Below are 27,061 nucleotides of genomic sequence, written 5' to 3'. Positions count from 1 at the left end.
AGCAATTTTAAGATTACATCAATTTTAAAGGGATGGGCAATGGGAGAAGCAGGAACACCGAGATCTAAATGTGATGTGTTTGTCTGTCTGAAATGGGAAATTGTCCGATTTCTCCTCAGCGGGAAGAAAGTCAATGAATATATTTTGTGAATACTGCAATGAATGAATTTTACTCTGTCTCTGACCCAGGGTGTATCTGAGCTCGGAGCTCTGGTTGTATCAGACTTGGGGCTGAGACCTGTAGAAATCTTGGTCTCCTTGAACAGATCTAATATCAGCAAAGTCGAAGCTCCATTAATTAAGCGGCTGTGCATTTAAATCACAATTAGAGGAAAAAAAACTTTATTATTTTTAATTTAGTTCGAAATGCAATTGATAGATTCTCATTGACATGAATTAACGGTGTCCATCAGAGCGAGGGAAATGTTCACAAAACTCGGTTTACCGCTGGATTTATCAACCGTTCTGTTGATGATCTTCAAGGGGATGGCTTCATGTCCCACCACACAGGAGTAAGAAGCGCCGCTGGCCCACTCCTCCGCTGCAATGGACAACAGGCTGTACATGAAGAAGGAGCTATTGCCGTTCTCCGCCATCACCTCGGTGTTCTTGTAGTTCCCGGGATTCACCGGCTTGTCGTTGACGGTCCACTTGACGAAGATCTCTCGGGGGGAGAAACCTCTCACCAAGCAGCTGAGGGAGACGAATCTCTGAGCGGAGACGTCTTCAGCCGAGGGCAGGAGGACAGAGACGGACGGTTCCCGCGGATTGGGATCTGCAGAAAATGTACAAAAATGTCAGTAAAATGGGGAATTCCGGAGACATTGGAACCGCGGGTTCGATGTGATAGAAATGTGTTTTGTGTTGGATTTTAAAGGTTTCCATTTCCCACTTTGGGATCTGTCCGGTTTCATAGGTCGGAGCTGAGGTGGACACAAGCCTTTTCCCTGAGAATTTACGGATATTGGATTCGAAAGTTTCAGAAAGTGTACAGCAGGGAAACAGGCCATTCGGCCCGCCTGTTCTGTGCTGGTGTATAAGCTCCACACCAAGCTCATCCCACCTTACTCCCAAAGGATTGGGAAACTGCCAATGTAACACCCTTATTCAAAAGGGAGGGAGACAAAAACAGGTAACTATCGGCCAGTGACCTTAACATCTGTCAGTGGGAAACGGTTCGAGTCCATTATAACGGATCCAATCGCTGAGCATTTAGAAATACACAATATAATCAACAGAGTCAGCGCGGCCTCGTGAAGGCGAAATCAGTGCCGAACAAATTTCGATGGAGAAATATTGGATAAAGCTGAAGTAACGGGGGAATTGGGGGCCCCCGTGCAGAAACCACACAAAGCAAGTTCTGCAGGTAATATGGAGACAAATTGAATGTTGACATTTATTTCAAAGGAAATAGAATATAAACATGGGGAAGTCTGGCTAAAACTATACAAGGCACTAGTTAGTCGACACCTGGTATACTTTGAATAGTCTCGGTGCCCTTATCTACGGAAGACAGATTGGTTTTGAAGGCAGTCCAGAGAAGGATCACGAGGTTGATCGCGAGTATGGAGGGATTTTCTTATGGGGAGAGGGTAAGTAGGCTGGGCTGTACTGATTGGAGTTTAGAAGAATGAAGGCGACCTAATCGAGACATGAAAGATTTTCAGGGAGCTTCTTAGGATAGACGCTGGGAGGTTGTTTTCCCCTGTGGGAGCGTCTAGGACCAGAGCGCAGGATCACAAAGTGAGGGTTCTCCCATTTAACAAAGAGATGAGGTGGAACTTCCTCTCTCAGAGAGTAGTGAAGCTGTGGAATTATTTAACCCGGGGGCAGTAGATTCTGGGTTGTTCAATATGTTCAAGGTTGAGAGAGAAATATTTTAAATCAGTAAAGGCGTCAAGAGATATGGGGATAAGTCGGGAAAGAGGAGTTGAAGATTATCACATCAGATCAGTCATGACCTCACTGCCGGCTGGACCGGTGTTGATGGGCCCAATGGCCTATGTCTGTTCCTAAGTCTTGTGGTCTATGGTCTCGCTCCATCTAAACCCAATATCACTGCTTTCAATTCATTGTTCGTTCATCTGCATATCAATTTCCCCCTTAAACTCTAATCGCCCAGAGTATTTAGTTAGTGGAATTCCCAATCAGAATGGACCATAAATACACTGAATGCTAAATACTGACCGCTGCACTGACACTAGAAATAGACACAATGACTCACTTGTTGCTTCAATCTCTCTACCCACCTATTTTTTTGTGGATTGAAATTCTTAAAGGAGTTGGCAGGTCCTGATGGCTCGCCACACAGTCAAACACAGCCCCACTCAGCCAGGCTTGTGTCGAGATGTTTAATTTGCTGACCACGCTCTCAGTATCTGCTCCAGGCTGGTCGGCAATCTCTGATTTCAGCGGCTTCTTCGCTTCACTCCAGGACACGTTGACTCCATAAGGAGCCTTCGAAATGACGCAGGTTAAGGTTACAGTCGCCTCCAATAAGACCTGTTCTATTGGTGGTGGCAGTATTGTTACTGAGGCATCAGTGCAACCGGAAGGATCTGCGAATGAAAAAAGTGGAAATTAACCCAAGTTTGATCTTCAGAATCAGGGCAGCAGTACTCAGCCTTCACTCTACATGGGAATAAATCAACTTAGAAACATCAACCTCTAAAGATCGCCTTTAATCTTCTGTAAGCAATGGAAAACCAGTTTGGTTTGTGAAAACTATTCTCATTGTGAAATACAATCAGCCCCGATATCATTCCAACGAATCAGCATTTCAGCATTCCCAATACAAATATTCCATTCCTGATCTCAGGAACGAAGTACTGGCGGCTGATCCATAAATAGGTTGGATGAACTTTCCAACACTTTCCCCCGGAGCTGTTATCAGTTAAGTGTTTGAGACACCCACTGACTCAAATATAATCAGCTGTCTCAGGATAAAGCTGGCATCAAGTACCCCAGGGGCTGGTTTAGCACAGGGCTAAATCGCTGGCTTTTAAAGCAGACCAAGGCAGGCCACCAGCGCGGGTCCAATTCCCATACCAGCCTCCCCGAACAGGCGCCGGAATGTGGCGACTCGGGGCTTTTCACAGTAACCTCATTTGAAGCCTACTTGTGACAAGAAGCGATTTTCATTTCATTCATTCACCTCACTCACTAAATGACTTCAAATTATAGGGATACATTTATTTCTATATTCATAAAATCGTGAATGATTAGCAACCCTCATGCAGCTCTTACGTCAGAATGAAACACAAACGACATGGCAGTAAATTAGAAGTTATTCTGTGCTTTGCACTAACTTCAGTAAATTCCTGATTTGGATTAACATCAGAGTGCAGGATGATTTATTGTTTCCTCTGTTTGAGTCTCTTACCAGACGCGGTGATGTTGCGACTTTGGGTGACCTCTTGATGAGTGACCAGGCAGGTATAGACGGCTTTGCTGAACCATTCCCGAGCGGAGACTGTCAGCCGACTGCTCGCCGAGAAGTTCCCGTTCACTTCACAGGGGGGCGAGGTGACAAATCCTGAACCCATGGGTTGTCCATTCTTCAGCCACTTTACCGTCATTGACTTTGGCTGGAAATCGTTGATTGAACAGACCATGGTTGCAAATTTCTGTCTTGAGATTTCTTCATTGGAACTCACGGTGAGGAGAACATTTGGAATGTTGACAGGTGGAGGGCCTTCAAGAAACACAAGTTAGACATTTCTTGAGGAAGATGTTGTAACGAATAAAATGACGAATTATATTTTAACAGTTTCTCTGTGGTCACTATTTCGCGCAGGAATCAGAACTATGCAGAGAACCATAAATGTGTAATCACCAAAGAAGTAAATAAAGTAATCAAAGCATCTGTTTCTCACAGATTCCACAAAGCTTACATGGAATTCCAATGCTCTTGTCTGAGCCGCTGTGTCGAACCTCACAGCTGATTTCGCTGCATCCCCCCTCTGACTCGGTGATGGTTAACTGGCTGCTCAGGGTGTAGGTTCCCTTCTTGTTTCTCACTGACGGGTATTTCTTAACTCCAGTGGTGATCAGCTGCCCATCTTTCTTCCAGGTAAGGCTGGTGATTTCTGGGGAGTAGTCCATCGCCAAACAGCCGTAGATCACGGAGCCGTCATTGTTGTGTTGCTGACAGGAGGAGACCAGGCTGTAGAGAGTGGGTGGAGACGGTGTTGCTGGGAAAGAATGGCCCATTCAACAAGTTAGACTCTGTTATTTGTGATCTATAAGTTACCAAGTACATCAAAATGTGACGATGCATTTAACCTAACATGTTCTCATTAACTGTTACATCCATATTTCAGCGTCTATTAGTTCTATGATTTGAGAATCACCATCTCTTTGCCGCCTCATTAGAAACTCGCATCCCTTTCTCCGTTTCTAACACATACAAAAAATAACATTTGATGCCGCCTGAATGATGTAACTGTCATTGGATTGAAGGAGAGGAGCAGAGAGTTTCCCCCATTATTTCAGCCACCATGTAAAATAAAATAGAAATGTTGCCATAGTCCCGGGGACTGCCCTTTCCTTCTGAGAGCTGACTGGTGGTGATTTAACCTGAGGGTCACCACACCCTCTTTATGAATATCCTCAGCCGGTACAACAATTGAATCCGCGCTGTTGGGATCACTCTTCATCACAAACCAGCCGTCCAGCTAACTGAGTTGTATACGTCACAATCCAGCTAACTGAGCTGCGTACGTCACAATCCAGCTAACTGAGCTGTGTACGTCACAATCCAGCTAACTGAGCTGTGTACGTCACAATCCAGCTAACTGAGCTGTGTACGTCACAATCCAGCTAGCTGAGCTGTGTACGTCACAATCCAACTAACTGAGCTGTATATGTCACAATCCAGCTAGCTGAGCTGTGTACGCCACAGTCCAGCTAACTGAGCTGCGTACGTCGCAATCCAGCTAGCTGAGCCGTGTACGTCACACTCCAGCTAACTGAGCTGTGTACGCCACAGTGCAGCTAACTGAGCTGCGTACGTCACAATCCAGCTAGCTGAGCTGTGTACGTCACACTCCAGCTAACTGAGCTGTGTACGTCACAATCCAGCTAACTGAGCTGTGTACGTCACACTCCAGCTAACTGAGCTGTGTACGTCACAATCCAGCTAGCTGAGCTGTGTACGTCACAATCCAGCTAACTGAGCTGTGTACGTCACACTCCAGCTAACTGAGCTGTGTATGTCACAATCCAGCTAACTGAGCTGTGTACGTCACAATCCAGCTAGCTGAGCTGTGTACGCCACACTCCAGCTAACTGAGCTGTGTACGTCACAATCCAGCTAACTGAGCTGTGTACGTCACAATCCAGCTAGCTGAGCTGTGTACGCCACACTCCAGCTAACTGAGCTGTGTACGTCACAATCCAGCTAACTGAGCTGTGTACGTCACAATCCAGCTAACTGAGCTGTGTACGCCACAATCAATTTGTGTTAAAGATGTTGTCTCTTCATTTGTATCTTTGCAGTTTTGGGAAATTCCCTTTGTTCAAACTGACTGATACCACCTCCTCTCTCCATTTCACTACCCCCATTCTCCAAACTAGAGAATAGTGGCATTGCTTCAAAAATACCTTCGGAATGCACATTTATATAATTACAATAAGGTTCTACATTTGAGTAATTGCAACATTCTCTAATTTTAAGATCATGAGGGAGGCGGCCATTCAGTCGGTCGAGCCTCCTCCCCCATTCAACAAGCTCCTGGCTGTGCTGATTGTGGTGTTAACTCCATATTCCGCCTGTCACTGAGACCGGGCTGTCTGCAACCCCCCCGCACCCCGCCCCGCGCTCCCTGTGCGTACCCCATCTCTCTGCGGCTCCCACTGGATTTCTGTACCTTTCTCCTGGTCCCTTCACTTTCGTTTAGCTCTCTGCTCTTTTCCACGGCTCTCTGCGCTTTCCTCCGCATCTCTGCACTTTCTCTCGACTCTGCATTTTCTTCCTGCCCTTTGGTGCTTTGCCCAGGTGTGCTGCATTTTTCCCAGTTCTTTGTGCTTTTCCCGGTTCCTGGCACTTTGTGCGGGCTTTTTGAGGTTTTCGCCAGCACTGTGCGCTTTACCCCGATTCTTATCGCTTATCGCCCACTCCATGGACTTTCTTCCGGCTCTCAGCACTTCCCCCGGCTCTGTGCTCCTTCACCCGGCTCTCTGCACATCCCCGGCTCCCTGCACTCCACCCCCCCCCCCCCCCGTCCCCCTCCCCCTCTCCCGGCTCTCTACACATCCCCCGGCTCTCTTCACTTTCCCCGGTCCACGCACTCTCACCACCACCACCACCCACCCCCCTCCCCCCCCCGCCCCCCATCCCCATCGACTCTCTGCACCTTTCCCTTGCTCTCCCCACTTCTTTCCAACTCTTTGTCCTTTTCTACGACTCTCTGTGTGTTCCGCTGCATCTCGGTCTATTCCCCCGCATTTCTGTCATTTCCCCTGCATCTCGATGCTTTCCTCCCAACTCTGCCTTTTCGCCGCCTCTTTCCTCTTTTCCACCGCCTCGGCGCTTTCTCTCGGCTCCGGAGTCTTTCCCCGGCTCTCTGCACTTTCCCCGGCTCCCGGCAGTCCCGTGTCATGCAGCCACATTCGGGCGCCACTCGTCATCAGTTTCGCTCCAGTTCTCCATTCCTCTCTCGTTGCAGCCGCTCCCTTGCCCATTTCCTGAGCATGAGTGAGAGAGGATCAGTGAGTAACTGAGTGAGGGTAGGAGAGTGAGTGTGGGTGAGTGAGTAACTGAGTGAGGGTAGGAGAGTGAGTGTGGGTGAGTGAGTAACTGAGTGAGGGTAGGAGAGTGAGTGCGGGTGAGTGAGTAACTGAGTGAGGGTAGGAGAGTGAGTGTGGGTGAGTGAGTGACTGAGTGAGGGCAGGGGAGTGAGTGCGGGTGTGAGTAACTGAGTGAGGGTAGGAGAGTGAGTGTGGGTGAGTGAGTAACTGAGTGAGGGTAGGAGAGTGAGTGTGGGTGAGTGAGTGACTGAGTGAGGGCAGGGGAGTGAGTGCGGGTGTGAGTAACTGAGTGAGGGTAGGAGAGTGAGTGTGGGTGAGTGCGTAACCGAGTGAGGGTAGGAGAGTGAGTGTGGGTTAGTGAGTAACTGAGTGAGGGTAGGAGAGTGAGTGTGGGTTAGTGAGTAACTGAGTGAGGGTGAGTGAGTTGGGTGATTGAGGATGTATGAATGTTGATAAGTGGCGGATCAGGGGTGACTGACTGAGTGAGGGTAGGTATGTCACCGAGGACAAATGAAGGGTGTGTGAGGGAGAGTGAGTGAGACGCAGAGAATGTGTGACTCTGGGTGAGTGAGGTTGTGTAGTGAGAGTCAGTGAAGGTGAGTGAGCGAGGGTCAGTGAGTGAGGGTGAGTGAGTGAGGGTGGGTGAGCGAGGGTGGGTGAATGAGGGTGAGTGAGTCAGGGGGTCGACTGCTGGTGAGTGAATGTAGTGGGTGAATGAATGAGGGGAAGTCAGTGAGCGTAGGTGAGTGAGGGTGAACGAGTGAGGGTGGTTGAGGGACGATTGAGTGAGGGTGGGTGAGTGAGAGTGTGTCAGGGTGGGTGGGTAAGTGAGGGTGGGTGAGTGAGGGTGTGTCAGGGAGGGCGGCTGAGTGAGGGTAGGTGAGTGAGTGAACGTGAGTGTGGGTGGGAGAGTGAGTGAGTGAGTGCGCCTGAATGAGGGTGAGTGAGGATACGTAGGTGTTTGAGGATGAGTGAGTGACGGTAGCTTACTGAATGAGGGTGTGTGAGGGTGGGTGAGTGAGGGTGTGTGAGTGTGGGTGAGTGAGAATGTGTGAGGGTGGGTGAGTGAGGGTCTGTGAAGGTGAGCAAGTGGGCGTGGGTGGGTGACTGAGTGAGGTTGAGAGCCTGAATGAGGGTGGGTGAGGATGGGTGGGTGTTTGAGGATGAGTGGGTGAGAGTGTGTGAGTGAGGGTGAACGAGTTAGGTTGGGCGTGTAAGGGTGAGTCAATAACGGTGAGTGGTTCTGAATAAGGATGGGTGAGTGTGCGTGAGGGTGAGAGTGAGGGTGGGTGAGTGAGAATGTGTCAGGGAGGGTTGGTGACCTAGGGTGGGCGAGTGAGAGTGTGCGAGGCGTGTGAGCAAGAGTGTGTGAGGCGTGTGAGGGAGGGTGGGTGTGTGAGCGTGTGTCAGGGAGGGTGTGTGAGTGATGGTGGATGAGTGAGAGTGTGTGAGGTTGGGGGGTGGGGGAGTGAGGGAGCATGAGGGTGGGGAAGTGAGGGTGTGTGAGGGTGGGTGAGTGAGTGTGTCAGGGAGGGTGGGTGAGTGATGGTGTGGGAGTATGGGTGACTGAGGGTGTGTGAAGGTGATGGAGGGTGTGTGAGGGTGTGTGAATGAGAGTGTGTCAGGGAGGGTGGGTGAGTGAGGGTGTGTGAGGGTGGGGGTGTGAGGGTGGGTGATTGAGGCTGTGTGAGGGTGGGGGAGTGAGGGTGTGTGAGGGTGGGTGATTGAGGGTTTGTGAGGGTGGGTGAGTGAGAGTGTGTCAGGGAGGGTGGGTGAGTGAGGGTGTATGAGGTTGGTTTACAGAATGAGGGCTTGTGAGGGCGGGTGAGTAGGGGGGGGGGTGTGAATGACTGAGTGAGGATGAGAGCCTGAATGATGGGGAGTGAGGGTGGGTTTGGATGGGTGGGTGAGGGTGGGCGAATGAGTGTGGGTGGGTGGCTGAGTGAGGGTGAGAGCCTGATTGAGAATGGGTGAGGATGAGTGAGGCTGGGTGGGTGTTTGAGGATGAGTGGGTGAGAGTGTGTGAGTGAGGGTGAGAGTTAGTTTGGGCGTCTAAGGGTGAGTCAATGACAGTGAGTGTTGCTGAATGAGGATGTGTGTGTGTGAGGGTGTGAGAGTGAGGGCGGGTCAGTGAGAGTGTGTGAGGTGGGGGAGTGAGTGTGGGTGGGTGACTGAGTGAGGGTGAGAACCTGAATGGGGGGGGAGTGAGGATGGGTGTGTGACTGAGTGAGGGTGAGAGCCTGAATGAAGGGGGGTGAGGATGGGTGGGTGTTTGAGGATGAGTGGGTGAGAGTGTGTGAGTGAGGGTGAGAGTTAGGTTGGGCGTCTATGGGTGAGTCAATGACAGTGAGTGTTGCTGAATGAGGATGTGTGAGTGTGTGTGTGAGGGTGTGAGAGTGAGGGTGGGTGAGTGAGAGTGTGTCAGGGGGGTGAATGACGGTAGGTGAATGAGGGTGGGAGTGTGAGTCTGCGTGTGAGGGTGGTTAAGGAAAGGTGTATCATTGCGGATGGTTGAGTGAGGGTCAATGAGTGACGGTGAGAATGGTGAGTGAGGGTACGTGAGTGAGTGTGGGTGAGTGATCATTCCCAGGTGCTCCCAGCCCATTGGGACGATGTTTCTTGGGATGATTTTCCGCTCAGGCTCAGCTTTCTGTTGCCTATTGTCCACAGCCGAGCTTGGGGCTCCTCCATTCGGCACCACCACCCCCACCTCCTCCACTTCCTCTCCATCGATCCTGTCCTGATTCTCCACATTGATCAGCTTTCAGTAACACCGGCTGTGTAAAGTCAGACAGCAGTGTAGATCACTGGGCAGCTGCTTTAATACTTTCAGTAACACCGGCTGTGTACAGTCAGACAGCAGTGTAGATCACTGGGCAGCTGCTTTAATACTTTCAGTAACACGGGCTGTGTACAGTCAGACAGCAGTGTAGATCACTGGGCAGCTGCTTTAATACTTTCAGTAACACCGGCTGTGTACAGTCAGACAGCAGTGTAGATCACTGGGCAGCTGCTTTAATACTTTCAGTAACACCGGCTGTGTACAGTCAGACAGCAGTGTAGATCACTGGGCAGCTGCTCTAATACTTTCAGTAACACTGGCTGTGTAAAGTCAGGCAGCAGTGTAGATCACTGGGCAGCTGCTTTAATACTTTCAGTAACACCGGCTGTGTAAAGTCAGACAGCAGTGTAGATCACTGGGCAGCTGCTTTAATACTTTCAGTAACACCGGCTGTGTACAGTCGGACAGCAGTGTGGATCACTGGACAGCTGCTTTAATACTTTCAGTAACACCGGCTGTGTACAGTCAGACAGCAGTGTAGATCACTGGGCAGCTGCTTTAATACTTTCAGTAACACCGGCTGTGTACAGTCGGACAGCAGTGTGGATCACTGGACAGCTGCTTTAATACTTTCAGTAACACCGGCTGTGTACAGTCAGACAGCAGTGTAGATCACTGGACAGCTGCTTTAATACTTTCAGTTACACCGGCTGTGTACAGTCAGACAGCAGTGTAGATCACTGGGCAGCTGCTTTAATACTTTCAGTAACACCGGCTGTGTGCAGTCAGACAGCAGTGTAGATCACTGAGCAGCTGCTTTAATACTTTCAGTAACACCGGCTGTGTAAAGTCAGACAGCAGTGTAGATCACTGGGCAGCTGCTTTAATACTTTCAGTAACACTGGCTGTGTACAGTCAGACAGCAGTGTGGATCACTGGGCAGCTGCTTTAATACTTTCAGTAACACCGGCTGTGTACAGTCAGACAGCAGTGTAGATCACTGGGGGGCTGCTTTAATACTTTCAGTAACACTGGCTGTGTAAAGTCAGACAGCAGTGTAGATCACTGAGCAGCTGCTTTAATACTTTCAGTAACACCGGCTGTGTACAGTCAGACAGCAGTGTAGATCACTGGGCAGCTGCTTTAATACTTTCAGTAACACCGGCTGTGTACAGTCAGACAGCAGTGTAGATCACTGGGCAGCTGCTTTAATACTTTCAGTAACACTGGCTGTGTACAGTCAGACAGCAGTGTGGATCACTGGGCAGCTGCTTTAATACTTTCAGTAACACCGGCTGTGTACAGTCAGACAGCAGTGTAGATCACTGGGGGGCTGCTTTAATACTTTCAGTAACACTGGCTGTGTAAAGTCAGACAGCAGTATAGATCACTGAGCAGCTGCTTTAATACTTTCAGTAACACCGGCTGTGTACAGTCAGACAGCAGTGTAGATCACTGGGCAGCTGCTTTAATACTTTCAGTAACACCGGCTGTGTACAGTCAGACAGCAGTGTAGATCACTGGGCAGCTGCTTTAATACTTTCAGTAACACCGGCTGTGTACAGTCAGACAGCAGTGTAGATCACTGGACAGCTGCTTTAATACTTTCAGTAACACCGGCTGTGTAAAGTCAGACAGCAGTGTAGATCACTGGACAGCTGCTTTAATACTTTCAGTAACACCGGCTGTGTACAGTCAGACAGCAGTGTAGATCACTGGGCAGCTGCTTTAATACTTTCAGTAACACCGGCTGTGTACAGTCAGACAGCAGTGTAGATCACTGGGCAGCTGCTTTAATACTTTCAGTAACACCGGCTGTGTACAGTCAGACAGCAGTGTAGATCACTGAGCAGCTGCTTTAATACTTTCAGTAACACCGGTTGTGTACAGTCAGACAGCAGTGTAGATTACTGGACAGCTGCTTTAATACTTTCAGTAACACCGGCTGTGTACAGTCAGACAGCAGTGTAGATCACTGAGCAGCTGCTTTAATACTTTCAGTAACACTGGCTGTGTACAGTCAGACAGCAGTGTAGATCACTGAGCAGCTGCTTTAATACTTTCAGTAACACGGGCTGTGTAAAGTCAGACAGCAGTGTAGATCACTGGGCAGCTGCTTTAATACTTTCAGTAACACCGGCTGTGTACAGTCAGACAGCAGTGTAGATCACTGGACAGCTGCTTTAATACTTTCAGTAACACCGGCTGTGTACAGTCAGACAGCAGTGTAGATCACTGGACAGCTGCTTTAATACTTTCAGTAACACCGGCTGTGTAAAGTCAGACAGCAGTGTAGATCACTGGGCAGCTGCTTTAATACTTTCAGTAACACCGGCTGTGTACAGTCAGGCAGCAGTGTAGATCACTGGGCAGCTGCTTTAATACTTTCAGTAACACCGGCTGTGTACAGTCAGACAGCAGTGTAGATCACTGGGCAGCTGCTTTAATACTTTCAGTAACACCTGCTGTGTACAGTCAGACAGCAGTGTAGCTCACTGGGCAGCTGCTTTAATGCCGATATAATTTCATTTTTCACAAAACAATTTAGAACTGGGACAATGAACATTCCTGCAACTTAACGGATTTTCATTTTGCAAATGGGATTTTTCTGCCTGCAACATTCTTGTCATATTGTGTCAGAGAGAGTGTGTTGTGTTTATTCATTCTTGTGATGTAGGCGTCTCTGGCTCGGCCTGCATTTATTTCCCATCCCTCATTGACTTTGAGAAGGTGGCGAGCTTCCTTCTTTAACCATTGCAGTCCACGTGGTGTTTCCCGAGTCAGTTACATGATTTTGAACCAGCGGCAGTGCAGGAACGGTGATATATTTTATAGTCATGATGCTGAATGGCTTGGGATTGAACTTCCAGTTGGTGGTGTTCCCATGTCTCTGCTGTCCTTGTCCAGGTGGCCGCTGTCATGGGTTTGGAAGGTGCTGTCTAGGGAGACATGATGAGCTTCTGCAGCGGATCTTTAAATGGCGGACAGGCTTCGGGGAGTCAGGAGATGAGTTTTTCACCGCAGGATTCCTCACCTTTGATCTGTTCTTCTGGCCTCAAAATTTCTATGACTCACCCAGATCACTTTCTGGTCCATGTTAATCCCCAGGAGGTTGTTAGTGGGGATTCAATGATGGTAATGCCAGTGAATGTCAAGGGGCGGTGGTTAGATCCGTTCTTACTGGAGGTGGGCATTGCCTTCAATTGGGTGACTTGACTGTTACTTACCACTTGTCAGCCAGAACCGGATAGAGCCTCCATGTTGCTTTATTTACAGGTTTATTCAGTGACTGCACAGTTGCAAATTGTGCTGAGCATGGTGCAATCATCTGCCATCAACCCCTGTTCAGACCTGATGATGGAAAGAAGGTCATTGATGAACAAGCTGAAGATGGCTGGACCTGGGACACTGCCCTGAAAAAGTCTCGCAGTGATGTCCTGGAACTGAGCTGATTGGCCTCCAGCAATGGAATCCATCCACCTTGGTGCTGGTTGTGACTCCAACCAGCGGAGATTCTTCCCCTGATTCCCATCCATTCATTCTTTGGTTGGGTTGCTTGAGGTCACACGTTTCAATGCTGCCTTGATTTGGCGGCACGGCTGCACAGTGGTTAACCCTGTTGCTTCACAGCACCAGGGACCCGGGTTCGATTCCCACTTGGGTCATTGCCTGTGTGGAGTCTGCACGTTCTCCCCGTGTCTGGGTGGATTTTCTCCGGGGGGCTCTGCTTTCCTCCCACAAGTCCTGAAAAACGACCTGTTAGGTGGTTTGGACATTCTGAATTCTCCCTCTGTGTACCCGAACAGGCGCCAGAGTGTGGCGACTAGGGGCCTTTCACAGTAACTGCATTACAGTGTTAATGTAAGCCTACTTGTGACAGTAATAAAGATTATTATTTTTATTATTGATGTTAGTTCAGTTGCTCTCACCTGTGTATGTGAAAGTGTGTGCGTATCTGAGTGTGTGTGTGTGTGAGGGAGTGTGGGGGTATGTGTCTGAGAGCCTGTGAGTGTGTCTATGCATGTGTCTGCATGCATGTGTGTGAATGCGTGTGTGTTTCTGCAAGAGATGAATCAAGAGAGTGGGAGAGAGAGAGTACACGTGTGAGTGTGGGTGTGAGAGTGTATCTGTGTGTGAGGGAATATCTGCGTGAGAGAATATCTGTGTGTGAGAGCGCGATTGTGTGTATTTATGCGAGCGAGTGGATATGTGTGTGTGTGAGGAGCAAAATAGTGTGCACAGGAGAGAGACTGTATGCGCAAAATTGTGTGTGTGAGAGCATGTGTGTGAAAGAGTGCTTTCACAAGAGAGCATGTGTGAGAGAGCATGTATGCACCAAAGCATGTGAGTGAGACAGCATGTATGTGAGAGAGCATGCATGTGAGGGAGCAAGTGTATGAGAGAGCATGTGAGTGAGAGGGATTGTGTGTCAGGGAGCGTGTCTGCAAGAGAGAATGAGTGTGAGTGAGCAAGTGAGTGAGAGAGTGTGTGCGAGAGAGTGTGAGTATCAGAGCGCATGTGTATGAGAGAGCATGTATGCAAGAGAGGATATATGTGTGAGAGAGCAGGTGTACAAGAGAGCATGTGTGTGCGAGAGGCCGTGTGTGCGAGAGGCCGTGTGTGCGAGAGGCCGTGTGTGCGAGAGGCTGTGTGTGCGAGAGGCCGTGTGTGCGAGAGAGCGTGTGTGCGAGAGAGCGTGTGTGTGAGAGAGCGTGTGTGTGAGAGAGCGTGTGTGTGAGAGAGCGTGTGTGTGAGAGCATGTGTGTGAGAGAGCGTGCGTGCGAGAGACCATGCATGTCAGAGAGAGTGTGTGAGAGAGAGCGTATGCGTGAGAGTGTGTATGTGTGAGAGAGGGTTTTTGTGTGAGAGAGATGTGTGTGACAGGGCATGTGTGTGCAAGAGATAATGTGTGCGAGAGTGCATGTGTGTGAGAGTGTGTCTGTGAATGATTGTGTATGTGAGTGAGATTGGTAAAACGTGAAAGAGAGAGTGTGTTTGTGAGAGAGTGTGAGAGAGGGAGATTGTCTGTGAAGAGAGAGGGGGATAATGTGCCTGTGTATGTGAGAGAGTGAGTGACAGTCTGTTGGTGTGTGAGGGAGAGTTGGAGAGAGAGAAAGTTGGAGACAGAGAGTATGTAAGAGAATGAATGTGTGAGGCAGTGCGTCTGTGTGACCGAGTGTGTGTGTGAGAGACTGTGTGTTTTTGAAGAGCTATCGTGTATGTGAGAGTCTCTGTGAGAGAGAGTGTCTGTGTGTTTGAGGAATAGTCCGGGTTTCTGGGAGAGAGGGAGTGTGTGAGGGAGAAAGAGTGTGCGGATGAGAGCGTACCTAGTGTGTCAAATTTCACTCTGAAACACAGGGGAACGAATCATTCAAACTGCTTGATTCTAATTGATAAATAGTCAACTTACGACAAAAGAAATTTAATAACCTCTTTGAAATTAAACTCATATTAATTTCAAACTCCCTTTGCCTTTCAGACATTTCTGGGCAAAATATATTTTCACTGAGAATGAACCCATTAAATATAACAGATTGAGGGGAGTTTAATGTCTGTGACAGAGATCCAGTGTTTGATAAGAAATAAACAAACCAGGAAACATTCACATTGGAAACTGATTACCTGATTTGATCCAATGTCTTAATTAAATACAATCAACAAAACAATGGAGGCGGGCCACCTATTCAACCGGAGCAAATAAATGTATTGTTTTCTAAATTATTTTCAGTACAATTAACCATTCTCCAATAGCTTTGATATCACACACCAGTATGTTACTCAATTGTAGCAGTTAATTTATGTTGAATTAGTTAGTACTAATGTCGCATTGCAAGTCATTGCCAATTGTCAATTAGTTGACCTGTCAGCTGATTTGTACTCTATAATATAAATAATAAAACATGGTTCTCGGTAATTCAAAACCTGCTCCTGCCTGAAATTTGATAAATAATTTGGATTTAATTAAATATTAAACTTCAAATTATCGGATGGAATAATTCAGACATGTGTAATATCTCATCTGTTTGTTAAAGTGGTATTCCCGAATTGATAAACTGTTGTAACTCGAAACTATATATATATATATAAAACAATAAAGTCCTTGGTAGTTTGTGATCAATAAAGTGTTTCTGAGATTTAATCATTCAGGCAATTCGAGTAACTTTATTATTGAAAATATTGCTGAAGAAAAGGAGATCCAAATTAATCAGTGCACAACTTAATGAAAACAGTTCAGTCAGATCCTCCACAGCCCTGAAACATGGTGAGAAAATGATTGAGAAATGTTCTTGTTCAATCTACGAGCTTGAGGCTCAGATATAATCTATTCTTCTATTGTATAATTTGTTTTATTTCTATAATGTTACATTCTGTACAGCACAGCTCTGCGAGACACGATGTTATTATTATTGCAAAGCTAATATTCTCCTTTTGTAATTAAATTAATCTCTTTGAATTTCAAGCTTTTACTTGTCAATCTCCAGCACTGTGCAGTATGAACATTCCTACAATTTAAATAAAATCATAAGAACAATTCCTGCACTGTCAGCGACTTCCGCCTCTGAGAAAACTCTATGATTAAGTTAGAGACAACTACAAATATTGAAGAGATAATATTCTTGCTGCTGCACATAATTAATACAATAACCGGGTAAATAAATTGCCAAACTGCAATATAAAACTCATATTTAAGTAACTGCAAACGAAATCAGAGAAATAAAAAATAATTCAAATATATCTTTTGTAACTGAACAGTGCTGTAAAATCAATATGTTATTATTAAAACAGTTTCAGAAATAATCACAAAATATTCCCTGCCGAGAAACTTTTCCGGTCATGCTAATGGTGTACAAAGCACAGCAGAATTGTGAAAGGAGATTGATGATTAATGATATTAATATGAAAATATATTTGGATAATATGGTGATAATACCGCATTATAATTGTTTGTCATATTAATTTTACTCACGAATTTGAAAACGGTTTAATTAAATAGTTTCAGACTGCAGTAACGAATTGCGTTCTGAATGACGCCATGGTTTAGTTTAATCAGTAATCAGTAGGTAAAATTTAAAAATGTCTATCAAATCTTTAATTCCTTTCTTTATTTTCGAAACCTGACGCGTTTACTCCTCACAATTGTGTTTCAAGGAGATTCAAACGCGCAAACCTTTTTACATTTAACCAGAAAACGTGTAACTGCTCAATGTCACCCAGTTTGAACAATGCAGAGACAACGTAGAAACAGAAAACCGCTTCACAAATTGTACTTATTCAAAGTCACCCAGACACACCATCTCCTCAGCAGCAAAACACCAAAACTCATTGTAAGGACTGAACCCGTTTCATTGAGAAGCAGCTCAATTTTATATTCAACAGAATCAAATGTAACATTTCAAAAACATCTGAATATCCGATCCAGCAAACCAGTTCGACACCAAATGTATGAATTATCAAACTAAATAGAAATACAGAACAACAGTAACATCATTGTGAGGATGTGGGGTATGTGCAAAATATTTTTGAAACTTTACCACATTTTATTCATGTTGGACCATATTTCAAACGCATTTAAACAGTTGACAGGAGAGATAAAAGCTGCATCCATCAATCCTACCAAGATGGAACATTGAAGAAAAGCCAGACTGTGATTTCAGTAACAAATTATGTTCGGAAAGAGCATTTTAAACTGTGGCTTAGTTTAATCTGCAATCATCACTTTTAAAAAAAACTCTAAAATCCTAACTGTTTTCCACCCACAATCGTGTGCCAAACAGTTTCAAATACGTATCTTATTTCATTCAATTACAAAACATGGAAACGCTCAATATCACCGAGTTTAAAGAATATAGAAACGCCAGAATCGTTTCACAAATTTTACTAATTCAAAGTCACCCAGACACAATCTCCTCAGCAGAAATACATCAAATTACATCACCGAGAGGCTGAAACTCGTCTCATGGAGAACCAGCTCAATTCTTCAAACACTTTCAATAGAATCAAACAGCATTTCAAGAACATTTATATCTAGAACCCACCAAATTCGCCTTTCAGCAAGTGAATGAACAATTAAAACAAACAGAAATATGGAAGAATATCATCAGCATTGTCAATAAGCGGGAAGTGTTCAATAAATTGAGACAGATACTTCAGCATATTTTGTGAATATTGGGTAGATTTCTAACACTTGTGCAGGAGGTGGTAAAATCTGCAGCCACCAGATGTCACCGAGATTAAACATTGCAGAAATACCAAACTGTTTAACAGGCGTTAGGTATTTAAAGTAACCCGGCCACAATATCCTCAGCAAATAAACATCAAATCATAACAACCAGGGACTGAATCCCTCAGCAGAACCTTTTGTCAAGAGACAGAATAATTCATTTTTCAGCTGAATCACATAAAGCATTACAACAAAATCTCAATACAGAATCCAGCAAACCCGCAATTCAGTGAACGAATGCGTAGTTAAAATAGAAAAAATAAATAAAACAAAGACTCAAGTAAAACAGTTCATAAATAATTGAATGGTTCTTACCTGCAGTCACCGTCACCATGGTGCCTTGTCCCCAGTAGCCCATAGCGTCACAGTGTCACATTCCCTGGGCAGCTCCGTACAATAACCGCACCTGCACAAAATAGACAGAAATCCACCATTATTTTGAATATTCACAAACCAGAGACAAGGTAAAGGCACGGTAAATTTTCATTAAACTAGAATTGTACTTGTGGAGATCGCTTGCTGTTCAGAAATGACCCTAATGTTTTATATTTCAGGGTAACACATGATCATGTTCTTGAAATCACCAACTAACGAGTGAATAATTGTCACAGATTTCCATATTAATTATTGTCATTTTGTCAATGCTGGATATGAATAATACTTCACTGTAAATAAAGTTGGATTGTAAAAGCGAGCACTGAGCCAGCCTCAGTTAATTAGTGCTGAGGGGCTTTTTGTATTGACAGTAACTGCTGTGATCCAGTTATCACAGTGAGACACAGCGTGTCAAATACTGCGGCAGACTTAACTGTAAAATACAGAGATTTAATTTCACTGCGCGTTCAAAAAACTAACTCTGTCTCTTCCAAGAGCGAATCTGAGTTATTTCAGCTTGTCCTGGTCAATATATTTATAAAGAGGATCGGAACACTTTTAAACATTTAGCGTGTCGTTCCACAGAGATAAAGTGGAAGATTGTTGTACCTTTTCACAAACTAATATTGTGTTTTATTTAAGCCTCATTTACGTTGACAATCCTGCTGTGGCCCTGATCACCAATTTGGACAAACTCTTTCACTGAGGTTTTTGTATGAGGATGTCGCTGTGCACAGCACTGTGACCCACTGCTGTAGTCACAGTGACAGACACCCGCACAAAAACTGCACTCACTCCCTGTTCAGCCCTGCCGCTCAATATTCACTTCAAATAGACGATTACTTCTGATCGAATTTACAATTTAGACAGCAGTTCATAAAACGCAATGCACATAGACTTTCTCCAAGTATCAGAAATAATACAACGATGAGTATATCCAGGCCTGTAATTACTGAAACTGTTAACAGTAAACATCAACAGACAAAAGCTAATACTTGCAGATCGATTGGTTTGTTCGGTTTTACTGTTTAATTTTCCCTGTGTCAGTTATGTAAGAAGCAGCTTGTGTTTTGACTCTGATCACTGCCATAAATAATTACATTTGGATCAAGTACTGACCTTCAGGTTAAGGTGCAAGTTGCTGAATTCCCTCTCGAGCTGTTCTTGTGCGGGTCCAGCCCTGGTTCCTCTCGCTGTGATCTCTTGCACAGTAATAGATGGCGGTGTCTTCGGTCTTCAGGTTCGTCATGGCCAAAGAGAAGATGTTGTTCGAAGTGTCTTTGGACGCAGTGAATCGATCTTTAATTGCTGGAGCGTAGTTGTTGCTGGATGAACTATAGTACCGAAGCAGCCACTCCAGCCCCTGTCCGGGGACCTGGCGGACCCAGTACATGCTGTAGCTGCCAAGATCGAAGCCGCTGGTTTTACAGGTCAGCCTCAGGGAGCCGCCGGGACGCCCGCTCTCCGCCTCCGGCTGAGTCAACACAACATCCGACTGGACACCTGTAAAAATATATCAAAAAGCCCGAGGATTAATGCTGGTGAAATGATTGGTGACTCTGGGACATTCCAGAGAGAGACTAACACTGAGACAGTAACAGCGAGAGACTTGGACAATAAAAACTACTCACGGGATAAGAAAGTCAGCAACAAACTGAGAGAAATGGCCCACCTCATCCTTCTGGTCATTTGGGGGAAATGGTTGTGTCAGGAACTCAGTGAACAAACCAGCTCCCGGACTGTTGGATTCGGGTCCCAGTGAGCGGCATTTAAATACCCGGCAGAAGGGGCGGGTTTCCAGGCGCCGCCTGTTGATTCCCTGGTGGAGGCGGCGACTGGATCCACGTCCCACCTCCCTCCCCACGGCCCCCCCCCCCCCCCCTCCTACAGAATGGACCCAGAGATTTACTATGGGTTATTATTAAATAGACATTTATCTGTAGCGGGATATTTGTTTCTCTGAATCGATTCTTTATAATGTCCCCATTGCGAAATTACTTTTGCTCATCTGTTAAGAAAATAACTATTCCATTGCAAATTCAGTCCCTTTATTTCTACTCCAATATATTGAGATAATCTTAAAAAGACTAATTATTTTGACAGGGAATAGGCTGTGTGTCAGTCTGATTTGCAACACTCCGGGTCCCCATTCCATTTGTAAACATGTATCATTTATCAGAGGAATTGTTGACGATTTATGTCGGAATGTGGGAATGAACAAGGTGATTCCATTTGCAGTGCGGATGGCTATCACTGAGCATTGCGGGTCTGCAGACAAGGCTCCTAACATTACACAATGACTCTCCTTACATTTCTGGAACTGCCCCTGAGCCTCACACAGTCCTGTGAAAATAGGCGGTAAAAGAAACCCGCTTGCAAACATAAAATTGACATTAACATTTGACAGAATGAATCAGAACGGACAGGGCGATCAGCAAAGTTATCCTTCAGCATCCAAATCAATGCCGCTAATTTCACTGACCACCGGCTGTCTAACATTCGCTATGTTGGGAACACAGGATATCAGGATTTTGCGGAATATTACACAATATCACAAGAATAAATGTTTTATCTTCCACTGAAGCAGGTCATGAACTGGTCATTTCTCCACTCATTGGCAGAAATGAGAGGGACTGTTAAATAATAATGGAAATCAGCACAAATTAAACTGCACAGAACACGGCGCGAATCAGGTATAAGAGACGCCTCCGTTTAAATGAAGTCAACAACTCGGAGAATATTCCAGGAATTCAGGCGGGTTCAAGGCAGTTTTATGATTTTATTTAAGTACCTCGTCTTATTGGGCTTGTGGATTGGGTCCATCAACACCACTCACTCTCACTTCATTAGGTTTTTAACAAACGGACTTCAATAACTACAGTGACCTTTACTCGGAACTAATATAAATTAAATAGCATCTGGTCAGTTTACAATGTTCCGATCGCGTCTAATCTCAGCGTGATCACAGCATTCACTGAATATATTTATTTCGATGGAACACCATTTAAAACGTTTACTTCATGTGCGACTGAAACATTTATTGTTTGAATGGATAAATCCCATTTTGTCCATTCATATTCAGGCTAATCTGCCCCACACAGTATTTGGCAGCAATCCAACCGCTTGCAGCAGGCAGGCTCGAATGTTCAAAGTTGTTTACAGGAAACATCTGGATTTTTTTTCAGAGATCTGTTTCCTCAGTACTGACCGTTTGGCTGCAAGCCAGCTTCAAACTCTTAACATTGTCAATGAGGACTATTTATAAACAAATCTACCCAGCAACAGTACTGGACATCATTTTACGTTTTAAATTGCGAACCCATCTGAACTGTTCCCATCTCAGGAAAGGAGAGTTATCCAGCTTTTCTAGCCTCTCTTAGCAACAACAGCCGGCTGGAGATCTCTCCCACATCTCATAACATTGTGATGATGGATAGAAATACAATTAGACTATCAGACAGGGGCCCATTTGCAACAGATCAACATGTATATTCTGTATTTTTTCCTACATGCTTCCATGGAATGTGGGACTCACCGGCAAGACCACCATGTGTTCCCTGTCCCTAATTGCTGTTGAACTGAGTGGTTTGCTGGGGCAGCTCAGAAGGAACTGAAGAGTCAGACATGTTGCTGTCTGACTGGAGCCACATGTAGGTGAGACCAGGGAGGGATGTCACATTTCCTTCATTGGTGAAGCAGAGGGGATTCCATGGACACAGTTAGTCTATATTCCAGATTTATTAATTGAACTCAAATTCCCCCACCGGCCATGGTAGGATTTGTTCGCAAGTTCCCACAGAATTAGCCTGAGCCTTTGCATTATTGGTTCAATGACATTAATACTCCCCCACCACCACCCAACCAAAAGATAAAAAGATTACTGCTTTGATGTAGGGATGGATATTGGTTGGATGCCTAAATATGTTGATTGAGGAATCAGTGAATGGGGTTGATGGATGGATGGATAGATGGTCCTGAAAGATGCTGTTCTACATTCTCAGTTTTGTGCTTGATGACTTCACAAATTAAAGCTGGTCCTTTATAATTTGCGTCAGATTGATACAATCGGTGGCTGAAGATTTTCTGTGTGAATTCCATCCCCAGACTATTGGGAACAGACCAGCTGGGCGTTACTAGGAGGAAACTGGAGATACTCCCGTGGTGCTGGTGTTATTCTCTGCTGATGGTGAATCTTCATCTCAATGACAGAAAGCTGGAACATGATTACGTTGAGGAGGGACGGTAATATTTGGAACATGTCGTCATTTCATGTACAATAAGTCACTCAAGATGTCCTCACCCAAATTAATGAAGACACCAGACTAAAAACGTATTAATGTGAAAACAGAAATACCGTGAAACTCAGTGGACAGCTGCAGACTTTGAATTACTTTCCAAAACAGTGTAATAACAAATCGGGATTGAAAGGTGCAATAACGTCACATTAGGTACAGACATTTTCATTTCTACCATCACCACCTGGAAATTCCGCTCCAAATCACTGACTATCCTGACTTGGAAATATATCGCCGAATCTTCGCTGTCGCTGGTTCAAATGACTAGAACTCCCTCCCTAACAGCATCGTCGGTGTGCCTGCACCAGAGTGACGGCAGAGGTTCAAACACGCAGTTCACCGCCCTTTGTGAAGGGTAATTAGCGATGGACAATAAATCATGGCGAGCCTGCGACGGCCACACCGTATAACTTAATTTAAAACTGTTGTAATCTTTGTGAAACGATGGGAGTTGGTGAATCTAATTATTTATGTTCATAAATAAATGAAAAATGGTGAATATAATTACTATGTTTCTGAACATTTATGGCCTTCTCCTTCTCTGCTGGAAAATATAAACCATCCCACAGGAGATTCATGATGCAAAATCATAACCAATATGTGAAAGCAAAGTGGACAGAGGAAACTGCAGCAACTATTGACATATCTCACTCATAGCAGCACTGGGAAGGCCTCTGCTAGTTTCACACTTTAAATACTTCATCTGCTTGCAGACCGAATGTAGCTCGAAGCAAGGCGCGGTATTTATGTCGCAAGATTTACTCTGGACATGATCTGCTCCCTCTGCCACACGTCTACCTCTTCACCTTACTTTCATCAATCTCAATAAACTTTCGACACCGTCAGCAGAGCAGGGACTATAAGATTTGGAGACATTTGGCTGTCTGCTAAAGCTCCACTGTTTCATTCACTCTTTCCATGGCAAAACACTGTACAGATTGATGATTCCACTTCCGACAGATTCTAAGTGAATAATTGAATGAAAGAGGACCGTGTCCCACACCCAACTTTATTGGACAGCATCCTGCTGATCTTCGTCTTCCCTGAAGATATGGATGAAGTCCACTTGCACACTAGGCCAGGCTGCAACCTCTACAACCTTCCAGTCATCAAAACGGAGACATAATCACAATACATCCTCCACAGAGAATTCCTCTACGCGGAATCATCCAAACAAAACATCATCTACAGAAACTATGTCTCCGGTGCCTGTAACTTGTTCTTCCTTACCAATGAGTAGTATGAGGAAAACCGTGGTCGTGGGACAAGGTGTTGCAATTTCGCCAATGGTCACGCAAAATAAGAGCAGGCGATAATTTCTGCTGCCGAGTTTACGCGCTGAGAGGCTGCCTTGAAGTAGAATGTGATGCTGTCATGGAGAAAGCAGATCCGACCTTTGTTTTACTCATTGAATGTCCATGGAATAATATCAAGCTGACCCTTTGGAAAAAGCTGATGGTTTATAAGGCCCGAGCTCTCAGAACCTTGTTGTATGACTGTGAAACAACGACTTACAGCTGTCAAGAAAAATAGCTCAGCCAATTTAATCTTTGTTGTCCGCAATGCATTATGGATATTTACTGGCGGGACAAAATCAGAAATGCGGCAGTTCTCTCAAAGACAGAGCTTCCAAGTCTCTCCAAGACAATTAAAAATAGGTGGTTTGCACATTTCCAGTATGGTCCCTAAATGTGACATGGTCACACGACCAAGGAATTTCCACTTTGCGAAGTAGCCGGAGCCACGCATCCAGTGGGAAGCCCGATATTCCGCTTCAATGATTCTTCCAAGTGTGACATAATGTCCCTAAACCTAAACATTGATCATCACACTTGGGTGTCACCAGCTGCAAACTGAAAATAATGGCGACACCTCCGGCGGGCTGGTGTGAACCACCAGGACCAGTGGATTTAGCAGCTTTGAAATAGACACAAACCGAGAAAATGACAACCCAGAACGACAATTGGGAGCTTCAGGTGCAACATTTGTGGAAATATTTGCTGTGTATCTATTGGAAAAAGAAGGATGCCGTGGCCTTTGTGAAATTTAGTTGTACGCAACATGTGTTTCACACAAACACACACACAGTCTCTCACACACGCATTCTCTCTGCCTTACACGCACACCCACATTTCCCCTTTAAAATTAAAATCCCGTGTTAACTTCCTGGGAAGCGTCGGAGACAATGACCCCAACCATTTTCCAGGTGGTATAATGAATCAATAAACTCTCCCCAACACTATGTTTGTTAGATGAATGTTACATTTCCCACGGACTCCATTAAGCGCCCAGGTAAAGATTCCTCCATTTAACAAAGATGAACAAAAATGCCTGACCAGGAATTGAGCTGCTTTGCTCTGGTGCTGATCTCAATGTGGGAGAATCAGCCAGCGACACCTGCAATTAGTTACACTTTAAATGTTGGCACCTCCCGCAGAAGGCGATGTGATTTTACATTTGTGGGAATGGATTATGGATACATCAACATCATAGATTATACCTGACAGCGACATTTTCACAGTAACTGCAATTGCAAAGTTTGGCCAGCAGATGGAATTTAAATCGAAATGCCTTGCATTACATGAAGCAGACATTGCCTTAATAATTACTGCTGTCTGTGCTCATTTTAAATTGGACTCCATCTGCATTTTTGTCAGACTAGACTTTGTCTTTGTTTATAATACGCGACTCTCTGTTTCAATTAGTACTGCACCAGTACTTGTCAATGTTTATATCACACAATCAATGTGATCCTATTTTCAATATACAGGATCTATCTCTGCAGTTTTGCCACATCCAGTCCTGAATATTAATGAATAAATAAACAAGTAGCCGGAATAGGAGCATCAATAAAATTTCCCTCTTCAATGATGGGGGACCCCAGCACGTCAGAGCAAAAAACAAGACTGAAAGTTTCTGCCAGAGGTGCCGAGAGGATGATCCATCTCGGCCTCCTCCGGTGGTCCGCATCATCATGGGTGTCAGTCTTCAGGAAATTTGATTCACTCCACACGATATCAAGAAATGGCAGACGGCGCTGCAAATGCATTATCCTCGGCAACATTCCAGCAACAATGTTGTAGGTTTGTGCTCCAGAACTGGCTGCGCCCCAGACAAGTTCCTCCAGTACAGGTACAGAACTGGCATGTACCCAACAATGTGTATCATTGCCAAACATGACCCGTCCACAAAAGGCAGGATAAATCCAACCCAGTTAATTATTTCCCTATCAGTCCGCATTCGATTATCAGCAACTTCATGAGAAGTGTCAAGGATCACCCTGTCACATATAGTCTCCACAGCATAATGTCCCCGGCCACAGCTTCACAATTCATCATAACGTCAGAAGTGGGATGTTCGCTGATGATTACCCAGTGTTCTGCACCATATTCGACTCCTATAATACTGAAGCAGTCTGTCTTCATATACAGCAAGACTTGGACACCATTCAGACTTGGGCTGACAAGTGTCAGGCAATGACTATCCCAAAAAGGGAGATTCTAACCATCTCGCCAGGATTTTAAATGACACCACCGTGATTGAATCACCCACTATCAACATCCTCTGTATTATCATTGATTAATAACTGAATTGGAAGAATATTTTAAATACTATGGCTACAACAGCAGCTCAGTGGCTGGAAATTCTGCGGTGAGCATCTCACCTCCTGACCTCCTAACCCAGATCCATCACCGATAAGGCAGAAGTCAGGAGTTTAACTGAATGTTCTCCATTTGTCTGAAGTGTGCCCATCAAGCAACACTCGAGAATCGCGACGCCATCCACGACAAAGCAGCCGACTCGACGAACACCCCATCCACCAGCTTAAACATTCACTGCCTGAATCACGGGTGTACAATTCTAGCAGCGTGAACGATATTCAAGGATCTATTGCAGCAACTGCCTCCTCCCAAACCCACAAACTCAGCCATCTAAAAGGACCAGGCCCGACCGATGCATTACAACAGCAGGCCTTGCAAGTTCTCCGCCAAGCCACACACCATCTTGATGGGAACTATGTTTCTGTTCCTTCACTGTCACTGGTCAAAATCCTGGAATCCCTTCCTATCAGCACTGTGGGTGTACTTAGTCAGTATGGAATGCAATGGTTCAATAAGAGGGCTCAGCACCTCATTCTCAAGGGCAATTAGGAATTGGCATCGAATGTTGACGTTACTGGTGACGCCAAGATCCCACTAAATAATTTTAAACATATCTCTCAGCTTACATTCACCTAGCCCCCGCCTCGGATTACATTACACTCGGCCGTGTCTCTATCACATTGCAACAGGCTCTCTCTCAGTTTTCCTGCACTCGGCTGAATATCAGTTGTTAATATACCAGCCCACACCCTGTTTATATTACAAATCATTAATTATGACGCACTGACCCATGTCTAGGTTAATCTGGTAAGAAATGCGTCACAATCGTTATTGCATCAGAACTTTTATCTGTGCATCGCAAACTGGAACAACATTCTGTTTGCATCACATGTGGTTCTGTCTCAATTATTACTCTACTAGATAGATTCTAATAAAGTCAATCATGCTTTAGTTAATGCTACACCTGCCCATGTCCCTGTTTATATAACACTAGGCTCTGCCTGTTATTCTTGTATTGTACAATATCCTTCTTATT

At 45.3% G+C, this 27,061-nt stretch overlaps 1 protein-coding gene and 1 gene segment (V, D, J or C); one reads left to right on the top strand and one right to left on the bottom strand.

The window, feature by feature from the left end:
• Positions 1–27,061, top strand: part of LOC140419035 (uncharacterized) — a 529,091-nt gene that overhangs the window by 286,796 nt on the left and 215,234 nt on the right. The gene's annotated exons all lie outside the window — the stretch shown is intronic.
• On the bottom strand, positions 326–18,142 carry LOC140419017 (Ig heavy chain C region-like). The segment is given in 5 exon segments: positions 326–775; positions 2,250–2,558; positions 3,383–3,694; positions 3,894–4,193; positions 18,069–18,142. Coding segments are annotated over 5 exon segments (1,356 nt in total).

This window comes from Scyliorhinus torazame, chromosome 5 (assembly GCF_047496885.1).
Source record: "Scyliorhinus torazame isolate Kashiwa2021f chromosome 5, sScyTor2.1, whole genome shotgun sequence".
Lineage (NCBI taxonomy): Eukaryota > Metazoa > Chordata > Chondrichthyes > Carcharhiniformes > Scyliorhinidae > Scyliorhinus > Scyliorhinus torazame.
The sequence above is the reverse complement of the archived record's forward strand: the minus strand, read 5'-3'. Positions and strand labels throughout refer to the sequence as shown.